This window comes from Macrobrachium rosenbergii, chromosome 56, assembly GCF_040412425.1.
Source record: "Macrobrachium rosenbergii isolate ZJJX-2024 chromosome 56, ASM4041242v1, whole genome shotgun sequence".
In the NCBI taxonomy this organism is placed as follows: Eukaryota; Metazoa; Arthropoda; class Malacostraca; order Decapoda; family Palaemonidae; genus Macrobrachium; species Macrobrachium rosenbergii.
The window spans coordinates 5,895,646-5,911,071 of record NC_089796.1 but is presented as its reverse complement, the minus strand read 5'-3'; the positions used below and the strand labels follow the sequence as shown (position 1 = coordinate 5,911,071).

Sequence of the window (15,426 nt, the reverse complement as noted above, 5' to 3'; positions counted from 1 at the left end):
ACAATTACATAAGGTCACATATCTGGTAAAAAGTGACCTGTATATTCTACATATATACATATGCACACATACGCACACACACATATATACACATATAAATATATATATATATATATATATATATATATATATATATATATATATATATATATATATATATATATACATACATACACATAAACATCACTGCAACATTTACCCACAAACAGCGCTAGCTAACAGCACGATGACGGTGCTCACCTCCATTCAGAAGCTTGAAGTTTCCAGAACATCTGCCTATTTCTCTTTCAGTCTTTCTTATTCTGTGTTTACCATGCAAAGGAATTCGTCTTAACACCTTTCACCTTTTCTTTCCATTCTCGTTTATCATCTCCACTCCTCCTACTCGTTCCGTCTCTGGCTTTCATGGGCAATCCTAGAAGCTGTAGGACCCGCTGCTAAGTAACCAATTGGTTCTTAGCCACGTAAAATAAGTCTAATCCTTCGGGCCAGCCCTAGGAGAGCTGCTAATCAGCTCAGTGGCCTGGTAAAACTAAGGTATACTTTTTTTTCTTTTCCTTTTAATCTCTTGTACAGATCCTTCTGTTTTCTGCTTCACTTATTCCGTCTTTCGCTTCTCCTCTCATCTTACCATCATCCAGTACTGGCATTCATATCTCCAAATTCATGGTATCCGTTTAACCTCCCTGTCCTTATGAGTGGTTACCAGGTCTTTTCCCCAGTTTCTGCAGATTCCTGTCACTATCGCCAGATAACAGTATACCCTCAGAAAACATCAGTTACTCTTCGATCTGTTCATGACTATTTTTTTTTTTTACAATTTTACACTTTACACCTACTTTATACACAAACACACACACACATACTGTGTATAAAGTAGGTGTAAAGTGCAAAATTGTTTTTAAAAAATGGACATGAACAGATCGAAGAGTAACTGATATTTTCTGAGGGTATATTGTTACCTGGTGATATATATATATATATATATATATATATATATATATATATATATATATATATATATATATATATATATATATATATGCGTGTGTGTGTGTGTGTGTGTATGTATCTTACCAGGTAACACAAACACACATTTATATATATATATACAGTATATATATATATATATATATATATATATATATATATATATATATACATATATACAGTATATACTGTATATAACAATTTGCACGCATTTTATTTTTGTGGGGGACAACACCAACTGACAACATTTGCCCTAGGCATCAGTTCTTTTTATTGGCCTTCAAAAACTCATTTTCGATAATAAAATACTCATCTTATTAATTTTAAAGCGTATTAGTAATAGTTAATTGCCTTGCTTTCAAAAATACAAGAAAATAATCATAAAAATTCATTATGATGAGTTGAATTTAGCCAAAAAATTAAATAAAAAAAAAAGTTGGAGACATACAAATTCTAGTAATATGAAAATAACAACAATTTCAGTTCCAAACATGAAACTAATATAAAACCCCCTTGCAGGTTGCACGCATGCCATGAGCAGTGACGTTCGGTGAAGCCTACATTGCACACAGAAACACACACACACACACACACACACGCACATATATATGTATGTATAACTGAATCACGAAAATATGGAACGTGATGATTATATAAAAAAGGACAAATTCCACGAGGGAAAGAGAAACAGAATGGGGTTCCGCAAGGCCTTGGGGCACTCCATATATATATATATATATATATATATATATATATATATATATATATATATATATATATATATATATATATATATATATATATATATATATATATATATATATATATATATATATATATATATATATATATATATATAGCTGTATATATATAAGATATGTTCATACCTATACAGAGATAAAGGCGATGAGAGAGCTAATTCTATTGCACGCATACTCATCGTAATTGCCTTAATAGTTTGATGTTATATTTCGGTTCCTCGATGGAGGGGTGGGTATAGTTCTCAGCTAGCACGCTGCTGGCCCAGCGTTCGATTCCCCGGCCGGCCAATGAAGAATTAGAGGAATTTATTTCTGGTGATAGAAATTCATTTCATTCCACAATAAGCTCTAGGTCCCGTTGCTAGGTAACCAACTGGTCCTTAGCCACGTAAAATAAATCTAATCCTTCGGACCAGCCCTAGGAGAGCTGTTAATCAGCTCAGTGGTCTGGTTAAACTAAGGTATACTTGACCTTTTTCCCGTCTTGCTCAACTTTGATGCCACTTCATAATGAAAACGAGACGGAGCCTCACCTGAGGGGAAACTTTCGAAGGAAGAAAATTGATTTCATTGATTCCTGAGGGTGGCCAGAGAGAAGTGTCGTGAGATCGGCCGCAGAGAGGTTCCTTCTTTAACTGCTGAATCGTGGATGAGACCTGTGTGCAGGAAAATTCCACATTAGCCATTTTATAACTGCAGTGCGACCATCCTCTGATAGATTAACCTTCCCTGACAAAGAGAGAGAGAGAGAGAGAGAGAGAGAGAGAGAGAGAGAGAGAGAGAGAGAGAGAGAGATAAACACTGAATGAATGGAGAGAAATGAAAACGTTAGAGAGAGAGGTAGAGAAAAAACAAAAACTAAGTAAGAGGAAAAATGAAACGAAATGAGAGAGAGAGAGAGAGAGAGAGAGAGAGAGAGAGAGAGAGAGAGAGAGAGAGAGAGAGAGAGAGAGAGAGAGAGAGAGCAAAGCAAAGAAATGGAACTAATAGAACTAAGAGAGAGAGAGAGAGAGAGAGAGAGAGAATAAACAACACAAAACCAAAACAGAATGAAAAGAAAGAAATGAAACGAAATAAGAGAGAGAGAGAGAGAGAGAGAGAGAGAGAGAGAGAGAGAGAGAGAGAGAGAGAGAGAATGAATGAAAGCAAAGAAAAGGAACTAAGTTAGAGAAAGAGAGAGAGAGAGAGTAAAAACTAAAATTCCCTGTGGCACCATAAAAGTAAAATAAAAGGTGGTCTGATAAAGGCACTTTAGGTTACTAAAGCAATAAAATGTGAAATGTTGCTGAGTAAGAAGGAAAACTGGATTATGAGATATATGAAACATTAAAAAAAAAGAAAAATAATCATATCTCACAACAGATAAAAGATGATGAAGATCAAAATGAATTATGTAAGATTAGTTAAAATGTCAAAATTAAAAACAAAGATAATATAAGTAGAAAAAATACGATTTTTTAAAAATCATAATTTTTAAAAGAAATTATACCGACTGCCCAAAAAGTCAAGAACTTTTCTCTCTCTCTCTCTCTCTCTCTCTCTCTCTCTCTCTCTCTCTCTCTCTCTCTCTCTCTCTCTCTCAAAGTTCTTATGACAAATATATTTTAATCTTATTTATTTACTTCTTTTATTCCAGATAATTGACAAGAGAGAGAGAGAGAGGGAGAGAAAGACATAGAGAGAGAGAAAGAGAAAATAAAGAATACAAAAGGAAAGAAATGCACTTAATTGGAGAGAGAGAGAGAGAGAGAGAGAGAGAGAGAGAGAGAGAGAGAGAGAGAGAGAGAGAGAATAAACGATACACTAGGAAAGAAATGACATGTAATTGGAGAGAGAGAGAGAGAGAGAGAGAGAGAGAGAGAGAGAGAGAGAGAGAGAGAGAGAATAAATAACAAGAATAAACAACGCAAAACAAAAACGGGATGGAAATTCCAAGTGATGCGAAATATTAAAGAAATCTCTCTGTCTCTCTCAATGTTTTTCTTTAAGTAAGATTCCATTCTTATTTATGCGTTGTTTTCATTCCAGGTAATTTACAATAAAAAAAAAATCTATTCCCAGTTTAGTTGAACCTTTCTCTCTTTCAATGTTTTTTTCTCAAAAAACTTATTTTAACTTAATCTCTCTTTCTCCTCAAACTTTTCTGACACCCTCTACAATGCCCTAAACTCCCAAGAAATTTTGAACAACACCCAGGTCCAACCAAACTTACTGGCATAAGACCACACAGTCCAGGGAAACAGAGAAGGGCACGGCACCAAGGACTGGCTAATCCGAGGCATTTCGAATCTCTAGAGAAAAGGATTAGGAGAGCATAAAATGGGATTATCATGTAATAACAGCCATTGATATAGTTTTATCACCAATTATGACTCTCCCTCCCTCCTTCCCTCCCTCTCCCCTTTTTTTTTTTTCTTTTATAACCGAGGTGTTAAAACGTAGATCAGCCTCGTGAATTAGATCCATTCCTTTGAGGACCGTTACGGCAGTCACAGCGGTCAAGAAGGTAAAGTTCACTAAGATTTTCCAGACTGTTGAACCTGTGGCGCAGTTAGACTGGTCAAGACTGTCCTCTCGTCGCTGCCTCTGTCTGTCATTTTTTTTGTTTTGTTTTTTATTTATTCCACATTTTTTTAAAAGTTATTTTAGATCATTCCTCTATCTTTCTATTTCTCTTCAACTCGTCCAGGTAATTACTGTATCTTCCTGTCAGCCCCAAACTACTGCTACAGTTTTATTTCCAGTTCCTTCATATTTATTTATCACATTTTTCTATTCTCTCTCTCTCTCTCTCTCTCAAAAAAAAAAAAAAAAAACACTAGCATAACCTGGTTATATGATAATAAAGGATATAAAAAAAGGATCGAAAATTCCAATAAAAATAAATATGATTTTGTTTACCATATTTTTTTTCATTTTTCAGATGAAGGTCCTTCATAGGCACTTGGTGTTAGGATTGACAATCGTCTTGCTGGCAGTAATTACAGGTATTTATGACGTAATTTTAAAGTTTTAAATTTAACTTTTTTTTTGTAGTTGTACGAATTCAGTAAGCACGAACATATTATCAACTAAAAAAAAAAAAAAAAAATTCCCCTTCGGTAACATATATGAAAATATATTATTTCCGAGGTAGAGCGAATTGGATATTAAAGGACGTTTGTAGCTTACTGACTGAAAATATATATATATATATATATATATATATATATATATATATATATATATATATATATATATATATATATATATATATATATATATATATATATATAAATGCACAATAAATGTTATGTATGGCATTTCAGCGTGACGCAGAATTTGTTTATACCTTTCTGCAAATATTTCTTTGCACCGTGATGCAAATATTTATTTTTACCGTGATGCAAATAGCATTTCTTTTTACCCTGATGCTAATTTTTTTTTTTATGTGATGCTAATATTTCTTTTCACTGTAATCAAATATTTCTTTTTACTGTGATGCCAATATTTTTTTACCATAATCAAACATTTCTTTTCCATAATCAAAAATTTTTTTAACGTGATGCAAGAGTGAAAGTATTTTTCACCGTGATGCAAATATTTCTTTTCACTGATATGAAAGAATGTATTTTCACTGTGATGCAAATATTTATTTTCACCGTAATCAAATATTTAGTTTTATGTGATGCCAATATTTTTTTACTATAATCAAAAGTTTTTTTTACGTGATGCAAGAATGAAAATATTTTTCACCGTGATGCAAATATTTCTTTTCACCGTGATCCAAATATTTCTTTTTGCCGTGATGCAAATATTTTTTTTTACCGTAATCAAATATTTCTTTTTTCGGTGGTGCAAGAATGAAAATATTTTTCAGCGTGATGCAAATATTTCTTTTCAGCGTGATGCAAATATTTCTTTTCACCGTGATGCAAATATTTCGATTCATCGTGATGTAAATATTTTTTCAATTGGAAGCAAATATTTCTTTTCACCGTGATCCAAATATTTCTTTTTGCTATGATGCAAATATTTTTACTAAAAATATTTTCACCGTGATGCAAATATTCCTTTTCCTCTTGATGCAATCATTTCTTTTCACCATGATGCAAATATTTCTTCAGCGCCATTAAAATACTTCTTTTCATCGTGGTGTAAATATGGTTTTAACAGGATGCAAATACTGCTTTTCACCGTGGTGCAAATATTTATTTCTGCGTGATACAAATATTGGTTTTCACCGTAGTGAAAATATCATTGCTCACCGTGATGCAAAGATTTCTTTTCACCCTAGTGCTAATGTTTGCTAAAAGTGATGCAAATATTTTTTTTACGTGATACAAATATTTTTCCTACTGTGATGCAAATATTTTTTCAACGTGATGCAAATATTTTTTTTTAACGTGATTCAAATATTTTTCCTACTGTGATGCAAATATTTTTTTCAACGTGATGCAAATATTTTTTTTACATGCTTCAAATTTTTTTTAACGTGATGCAAATATTTTTTTTCAGCGTGATTCAAATATTTTTCCTACCGTGATGCAAATATTTTTTCAACGTGATGCAAACATTTTTCCTACTGTGATGCAAATATTTTTTTATGTGATGCAAATATGTATTTCAACGTGATGCCAATACTTTTTTTTAACGTGATGCAAATATTTTTTTATTGTGATGCAAATATTTTTTTACGTGATACCAATACTTTTCCTACTGTGATGCAAATATTTTTTTCAACGTGATGCAAATATTTTTCCTACTGTGATGCAAATATTTTGTTCAACGTAATGTAAATTTTTTTAACGTGATTCAAATATTTTTTCAACGTGATGCAAATATTTTTTTCAACGTGATTAAAATATTTTTCCTACTGTGATGCAAATATATTTTCAACGTGATGCAAATATTTTTTTTACGTGATGCAAATATATTTTCCACGTGATGCAAATATTTTTTTAACGTGATGCAAGTACATTTTCCACGTGATGCAAATATTTTTTTGACGTGATGCAAATACTTTTTTCCAACTTGATGCAAATATTTTTTAGCGTGATAGAAATATTTTTTCCACGTGATGCAAATATTTTTTAACGTGATGCAAATATTTTTTTTAACGTGACACAAATATTTTTTCCACGTGATGCAAATATTTTGTTAACGTGGTGCAAATTTTTTTTTCAACGTGATGCAAATATTTTTTTTTAACTGTGATGCAAATATTTTTCTACCTCGATGCAGATACTTCATTAAGATGTGGAACCCTGGGAAAAAAAACTGAAAACTTGAATCAAATAAGCATTGTCTTTTCTTTTCATTTTCTGGTCAGAACTTCATAAGCCGTAAAATCCGTGATGCAAAAGGTTCTTGCGCCCGCACACTCGCACGCGCACGCAAACACAAATAGTGAACTTCAATGCCCGTCCATTTCAATTATCCCTCTAATGCAAAAAATTACTGCCTGGTCTGAAAGCTTCAATAATAATTTACTGCTCATTCCGATGAAATAGATAAATAAGTAAAAACTTCAATTAACATCTACTAATATTCCCAATGGCCCAAAAACTTCATTTCAAAATCAGAAAACTTCAAGAAGCAAACATTTTAGTTTTCTGAAGAGAAAACTATTGTGCCGGCTTTGTCTGTCCATCCGCACTGTGTTCTGTCCGCCCTCAGATCTTAAAAACTACTGAGGCTAGAGGGCTTCAAGTTGGTATATTGATCATCAGCCTTCCAATCATCAAACATATCAAATTGCAGCCTTCTAGCCTCAGTAGTTTTTATTTTATTTAAGGTTGAAGTTAGCCATAATCGTGCATCTGGCAACGATATAGACCAGGACGCCACCGGGCCGTGGTTAAAGTTTCATGTCGATACAAAAAATTTGAACAAAAACTTTCTAAAACCAAAAAAAAAAAAATATCGTAAGATCCATTAACAACCTTAGCATTCATGCAATAAATAAACAAATAGAAAAATATATAAATAAATGGATATATAAATAGATTAATAAATAGATGAATTAATAAATAAATAAATAACAAAATAAATAGGTGAGTAAATAAATAGATATCGATACACGAACAGCCAGAGAGAAAACATACTGGTATGTTTTGGGGCGAGAGCGAGGCCAAGAAATATACGAAGTATTTTATTTCTGGGGCGGGGAGGGGGTTGGGGGCGGCGAACCACTTTCAGAATTGAAGCGACAAAATCTTTCGGTTCATGCATCATAGAACCCGCTCAAGATGTTTGTTCGAGAAATTTGTTTGTAAAAAAAAATTGCCAAAGTATTTTTGAAGACACTTCGCGTGCAATCATTCCCACAAATAACAAGTAATAAATGCTCCGAATTTTCTTCGGCGCAATCGAGTTTTCTGTTCAGCGTATAATGCTGTATGAGCCGCGGCCCGTGAAACTTTCAGCCACGGCCCGGTGGTGGCCTGTTCTGCAGCGTTGCCAGATGCACAATCATGGCTAATTTCAGCCACGGCCCGGTGGTGGCCTGTTCTATAGCGTTGCCAGGTGCACAATCATGGCTAACTTTAACCTTAAATAAAATAAAAACTACTCAGGCCAGAGGGCTGCAATTTGGTGTGTTTGATGCTTGGAGGGTGGATGATCGGCATACCAATTTGCAGCCCTCTAGCCTCAGTAGTTTTTAAGATCTGAGGGCGGAGAGAAAAAGTGCAGACGGACAGACAAAGCCATCTCAATAGTTTTCTTTTACAGAAAACTAAAAATAAATGAAAATAGATACAAATATATAAAAATTAAAATATATAGAAATGTATGAAAATAAATAAAAGTCATTTATTTTCATCGATGGCATGAGCTTAGTCTTGCGACGCAATTGTGTTCACTTGCGCGATGAAATTAACCCTTTGAACATAGTCCCCATTCGCTTGTACCTAGATATTAAATTACGCAAGTTATGTTTATTTGTGAGCTATGTAGTACCATTAGAATTCCGATTCCTACGGTCTTTGCCTAAGGAAAAAAGAACAAAACAGCGACTGTATTATAATTTCACATTCCAAATACGTCAGTCCTTCATTCAGAAACAAGACGAATCAGTGGCGCTCTTATACCAACAGACAAATCTAGCACGAATGAAGTGACCTATGATGACTGTTTGTGATTGGTCCCTATTTTTTTTCCTTTTGAACTGAATGTCTGTTATCTCTCAAATCAGAGAGATTTCCCCTCTGCTGGTGACTTGTAAAAAGGATATTATCCTTTTTTTCAGATTACGCCGATGGCTCAGTAGTGAGAAGATTTCTTTCTGCTGAAGAAAAACTAGATTCCGGTTCAGCACCAGATTCTCGTTCAGGAGGCTCGGGAACATCAGATTCTGGTTCAGGAGGCTTGGGAACATCGGATTCTGGTTCAGGAGGCTCGGGTACATCAGAGTCTGGTTCAGGAGGCTCGGGATCATCAGATTCTGGTTCAGGAAGCTCGGGTACATCAGATTCTGGTTCAGGAGGCTCGGGAACATCGGACTCTGGTTCAGGAGGCTCGGGTACATCAGAGTCTGGTTCAGGGGGCTCGGGATCATCAGATTCTGGTTCAGGAGGCTCGGGATCATCAGATTCTGGTTCAGAAGGCTCGGGATCATCAGATTCTGCCTCAGGATCGCCAGATTCCAGCTCAGGAACAACAGAGTCTAGCTCAGAAACAAACGGGTCAGAGTCTAGTTCTTCGGCAGATACCAGTTATTCCACGACAACGGAAATAACCGATGCGACCACTGAAAAGGAATTAGATAAGAAGGAAATACTGAACAAGATCCTAGAACAACTCGGAGAAATCGAGAAACTGCTTGAAGAGCTCAAAAACCTCTCCAACCCTGCTACTACAACCTCAGGGGATCCCACAACAGGGGCTCCAACCACAGACGGTGTGACAACAGGACCCTCTACATCTGCAGAAAATCCAACCCCAGCTAATGAGGGTCTAAAAGCTGAGGAAAACTCTGGCATTTGCACCGCAGTTAATGCAGCTTGCGAGGAACTAGAAGCTGCAATGGGCAGCGTTGACGCTTTCCTGACAGGTTTTAATCCTACGGGAGACGTCAGTGAGAGTGACCTGACAAACATCACTGACGCTACGGAGGGGTTAAAAACTGCCGTGGGAAACGTGACAGATGATGCTAGTGGCGTTAATGTAGTTGCCCTCAAAAGCAAAATCACCGAAGTGGAAACGGTAAATACAGGGTTTTTTCTATCTATATCACACTCTTTATGACTGTACATCACATGTCTAAATCTAGCATACTACTATACTACTCAGACTCCGTGGTTATAAATTTCCTGGTCTCTCTGAATTCATTTCTAGTTTATTATCTGACACTAATCTCATTGATAGCCAGTCCTAAACTCCTTTCCCCATTTTTAGCAGTGCTAGGTTTCTTTTTTCACAGTGAGTAAAATAGGTTTTCTGGGTTTCTACTCTGAACCATGACTGCAAGATGGCAATATATTTAAAACTAGCTTACTATTTAACAAACTGCAATCATTGTTCAGTTACTAAATGTCACACGCAAACGGTACAGAGGAGAAGAAGAAGAAGAGAGTAGAGGTTAAGCTCTCAAACAGAACCAAAATTTAAAACTACACCCCATCATCAACGACCTCTCATATGTACTGACCTTTCCTCCCTTCACTGATGATTTAAGCTGATGTGCAACCTCCCAGTGCTCCTCTGATCGCACGCAATCTCGCACTGCTCTTTCATTCAAAAAATAAACTCTGATTTCAAGAGCATATTTGAATGGGCTCGTGTAACCCCGCAGTGTTCAGTACCTTCCTGACGAGTTTCACCTACTTTTCTTCTTCTCAGTCCCTGTAGGAGGGTAGTGCTGTCAGAGCACCTCTCGTGGCGCACTGAGAGGGTGTCCGCAGCGTTTCAGAGGCCCCTAGCTGCACCTGCTTTTCAGCCTTTGACTCGACATCCATTTTCCCTTCCTTTCTTCAGTCTTTTGTAACTGTGGGGTTAGGACAGGGTGGGAAGTAAGATCGAAGAAAGAGAATATGAACAGAGTTACAATAAAAGGAATGAAAGGAGCTGCAGCTAGGGACCAAAGGGAAGCTGCAAAGAACCTTAAGTAATGCCGACAGTGCACCGCGTAGAGTGGACTGACGGCACTAGCCCGTCACGGGGCTCTCTCATGTCAGTGAAGATTTTATTTTTTTTTTTTCGTTTGAGCTTGAGCTCTTTGAAACTTCTTATTTGGGACGTTTCATCTCTCTCTCTCTCTCTCTCTCTCTCTCTCTCTCTCTCTCTCTCTCTCTCTCTCTCTGTCTCTCTCTCTCCACTGCTTCCCGTGGGTATTATTTCAGTCACTCTTTCACTGAACTTTAAAAGAGAGCCCCTCGTAACACCAGTCAAGCAACCACTTCCCACTTTTACTCTATAGATCATTATACCCTTGAATAGAGGATTCCGGGGCTAAGCTTAGTCCTATTAGACAGACGCTAAAACATACACTTAGTAACTTAGGTGAGTGCGTATATATGTGTAAGTGTTTGTGTGTGTGTGTGTGTGAGAGAGAGAGAGAGAGAGAGAGAGAGAGAGAGAGAGAGAGCGAGTGTAATGAGACTAAGGCTTGAAGAATTTTAGCAACACAGTGTCTCCATCTAGTGAGCATCTTTGTAAACACTTTAATGTGGACATAAACAAATAATTGCGGTATTCAGCAGCTGCTCATAAGATCCTTATATTAAATAAAGAGTTAAATGTAAAACTAAAATACTTTTTAATTCTAGGTAAGTCAGCATAAAAATCAACCGTAACAAGATCTGCCTTACTTTGAAAAATCAAAGGAATTCTATTAAGCATTTAGTAAGGGTCGATTTTTGCTATTTAACATCTGTACGTATCAGTTTCTGAAGAAATGAAGAGAATTTCTGAGGAAACGAAGCGAATTTCTGAAGAAATTAAGCGAATTTCTGAAAAAATGAAGAGAATTTTTCAAGAAATGAAGTGAGTTTCTGAACACATGAAGAGAGTTTCCGAAGATATGAATTTCTGGAGAAATGAAAGTTTCCGAAGATATGAAGTGAGTATCCGAAGAAAAGAAGTGAGTTTCAGGATAGATGAAGAGAGTTTCCGAAGATATGAATTTCTGAACAAATAAAGTGAGTTTCTGAAGAAATGAATTTCTGAAGAAATGAAGTGAGTTTCTGAATAAATGAAGTGATTTTCCAAAGAAATTAATTGGATTTTTGATGAAGAAATGAAGTGAGTTTCCGAAGAAATGAAGAGAATTTATGAAGAAATGAAGTGAGTGTCTGGATACATGAAGTGATATTCCGAAGAAATGAAGTAAGTTTCTGAATGAATGAAGTGAGTTTCCGATGAAGTGAGTATCCGAAGAAATTAATTTCTGAAGAAAAGAAGTGGGTTTCTGAAGAAATGAAGTGAATTTCTGAAGAAATGAAGTGAGTTTCTGAAGAAATGAAGCGAAATTCTAAAGAAATAAAGTGAGCTTCTGAAGAAATGAAGTGAATTTCTGAAGAAATGAAGTGAGTTTCTGAAGAAATAAACTAAGTTTCTAAAGAAATTAAGCGAATTTATGAACAAACGAAGTGAATTTTTGAAGAAGTGAAGTGAGCTTCTGAAGAAATGAAGTCACTTTCTGGAGAAATTAATTGAACTTCTGAAGAAATGAAGCGAATTTCTGAAGAGATTAAGGGAGTTTCTGAAGAAATGAAGCGATATTCCGAAGAAATGAATTGAATTTCTAAAGAAATGAAGTGAGTTTCTGAAGAAGTGAAGTGAATTTCCGAAAAATAGCCCTTCACTTCAGGAACGCGTGCATCTAGCGTTAATTATTCAAAAAGACTTAATCTCTAGTATTTAGCAAACATAATTATGGTACTTGGCAACCTCTTCTGGCTGAGGAAATGACGCCCTGTTTACAACGACACACTTCCTCCAAGCATGGAGCGCTGTTATAGTACTTTTATATAAACAGAAACAAATCATTTCCGGAGATACTAGACTCTAGTAGCAACAGCTATACACACACACACACACACACACACAATATATATATATATATATATATATATATATATATATATATATATATATATATATATATATATATATATATATATATATATATATATACTGCTTTCTTCCTACAGTCTGTACAGAGCTTGACAACGAAAATTAACGACGAGATTAAAAACCTGGATGGAGGTTCTGGAACGGACAACACAGTAGCCATCGTCCTCGGAACTCTGGGAGGCGTGTTGTTAGTGGGCATCATAGTCGCCGTAGTCATTAAATATATGAAGAAGAAGAAGAAGGCTTCTAAGAGCACGGTAAGGAAAGCTTCGATCACTGGTGTTAAGACTAAGCTAAGAAGAGGTAAGTCAGCCTTCATAAACTGGTGTTAAAACACTAAGGTAAGGAATTGTAAGAAAGGCTTCAAAAACTGGTTAAGACTAAGCTAAGAAGTGGTAAGAAAAGCTTCGATCACTGGTGTTAAGACTAAGCTAAGAAGAGGTAAGAAAGCCTTCATAAACTGGTGTTAAGACTAAGCTAAGAAGTAAGAAAGCCTTCATAAACTGGTGTTAAGACTAAGCTAAGAAAGGGTACGAAAGGCTTCAAAAACTGGTATTAAGGCTAAAGTAAGGAGAGGTGAGAAAGGCTTCAAAAACTGGTATTAAGACTAAGGTCAGGAATGTGAAGAAACGCTTCGAAAACTGGTATTAAGGCTAAGGTAAGAAAGGCTTCAATCACTGGTATAAAGACTGCGGCAAGAAAAGCTTTGATAATTGGTATTAAGACTGAGGTCAGATAATCTTTGATAACTGGTATTAAGACTAAGGTAAGAAACGTTTTAATAGCTGGTACTCAATGACTGGTATGTGTAGATGGAGTGAGGGGGTATTACAAGCCAGAAAGGAATTACAACCCAACAAATTTGCCTGTCAAAGGATATTACAAGCCATAAAGGAATTACAACCCAATAAATTCGCTTGTCAGAGGATATTACAAGCCAGCCAGGAATTACAACCCAATAAATTTACCTGCCAAAGGAAATTACAAGCCAGAAAGGAATTACAACTCAACAAATTTGCCTGCCAAAGGATATTACAAGCCAGCAAGGAATTACAATCCAATAAATTTGCCTGCCAAAGGATATTACAAGCCAGCAGGGAATTACAACCCCATAAATTTGCCTGCCAAAGAAAATTACAAGTCAGAAAGGAGCTATTACCAAATAAATGTGCCTGCCAAAGGAAATTACAAGCCAGAAAGGCATTACCACCCGATAAATTTACCAGCCAAAAGAAATTACAAGTCAATGAAGGAATTACCACCCAATAAATTTGCCAGCCAAAGGAAAATACAGGTCAGAGAAGGAATTACCAATCACATAATTACCAGTCAGTGTAGCCGTTATCAAGTAAGTGACGTAACCTCCCTCCCAAGTCTTTTAAAAAAGACAATGAAGATCTGTTAACCTGTTTACTACTAAGTCACAGATAACCTTTCTCGACAATGAAGTTCTGTTAACTTGTTTGCTATTATATAAAAAATAAATCACAGATAACCTTTGCCTTCCTTTTCAGACCAACGAAACTACTTAAAGGCGTCTTGGTGGACGAAGAAGAAGAAGAAGATGATGATGATGATGATGGACGCATGCGCAGATGCTCGAATATTAAGATGAAGAAGACTGTTGATGTTGTAATTATTATTAGCCCTTAATCCCGCGTGTGAAGAGACATTTGCATTTAAGAATTTAAGAAGCTTCTTTTACCATGTATTGAGAGATGTATTGTGAATTTCCTCCAGCATAGATTCTTCATTTATATGTACGCAATTATGCACTTACATGGTTTACAGTGCTGTGTTTAGGTAAAAAAGAAGAGGTATTTCATTATTTCATAGTCACTTAAACGTTTATACGTGCATATATATATGTAAGTATATAATACTAGTAACAAGCATCGAATCTAATGAAATAAAACTTGTTAAATAATAGGCACTCAACTCGTCGACTTCCTAATATATTTGCGTACGATTTAATCTGCAGTCCTTTATAAAACTCAAATACCAGTAAAATAAACCAGAAAAAATATTCTGCCCTCCCCTCCTGGTCTTGGCTACAAGAGAGCGTCTGCTTCAGAAACTTCAGTCATTTATACCTCTAAGTTCTCCAGCGTGATTGTACTGTGTTAGTGTGACACATGTAAGAAGTTTTCTCCAGAGTTATTCCGTTGATATCTTGCAAACCTAATTAAACTTCATCAACTGTATATATTTCCAAGTGACGGGTAACCGTGTACCAATTATCTAGACCAATCAGGAGAAAGTCAGAAGCAAGGGAAAAAGAGCAGGTGCTACGCTTTCTATATTGTTCACATCAGAAACCTCTGCGAGAAATGACTCAGGGTGAGAAGGACGGATTAAAACTGAAGTAGAGTTCATGGTTTCCCTTTCAGGTGATGACGGTTGAACGAGTGGGCGGTAGGTCGAAAGCAGTCATTAGACCTATAAAATGTGAACTCTAGTTTACACTAGTCAGCCGGGGCGCACAACTTTGGCTGTTGTGGCGGAAAGTTTGACATGAAAAAACAAAAAGTTTGACCATCAAAGTGCTATCGTTCATTCATCGAGGAGGAATGATAAATGTCATTTTCGGCACTCGAAGCGTCCTGAATATATCAGA

The 15,426-nt window shown here is 35.8% G+C and overlaps 1 protein-coding gene across 2 annotated transcripts; it reads left to right on the top strand.

Annotated features, from left to right (window-relative positions):
* Nucleotides 1-4,166: 4,166 nt before the first annotated feature.
* Nucleotides 4,167-14,738, top strand: LOC136836343 (protein rtoA-like). Of its 2 annotated transcripts, none has more exons than XM_067100523.1 (5): nt 4,167-4,257; nt 4,675-4,738; nt 8,983-9,938; nt 12,887-13,066; nt 14,324-14,738. In XM_067100523.1, the coding sequence occupies exons 2-5, from the start codon at nt 4,675-4,677 to the stop codon at nt 14,339-14,341; spliced, it is 1,218 nt and encodes a 405-aa protein (XP_066956624.1). In that variant the 5' UTR covers nt 4,167-4,257; the 3' UTR covers nt 14,342-14,738. The 2 variants fall into 2 exon arrangements, with proteins under 2 accessions (XP_066956624.1, XP_066956625.1); XM_067100524.1 differs by having other exon boundaries at nt 4,197-4,339.
* The last annotated feature ends 688 nt before the right edge of the window (nt 14,739-15,426 follow it).

Coding starts and splice junctions, on each gene's coding strand:
- LOC136836343 (XM_067100523.1), top strand. CDS start 4,675: ATGAAGGTCCTTCATAGGCACTTGGTGTTAGGATTGACAATCGTCTTG. Junction 4,739..8,982: donor CTTGCTGGCAGTAATTACAG/GTATTTATGACG, acceptor CCTTTTTTTCAG/ATTACGCCGATGGCTCAGTA. Junction 9,939..12,886: donor AAATCACCGAAGTGGAAACG/GTAAATACAGGG, acceptor TTCTTCCTACAG/TCTGTACAGAGCTTGACAAC.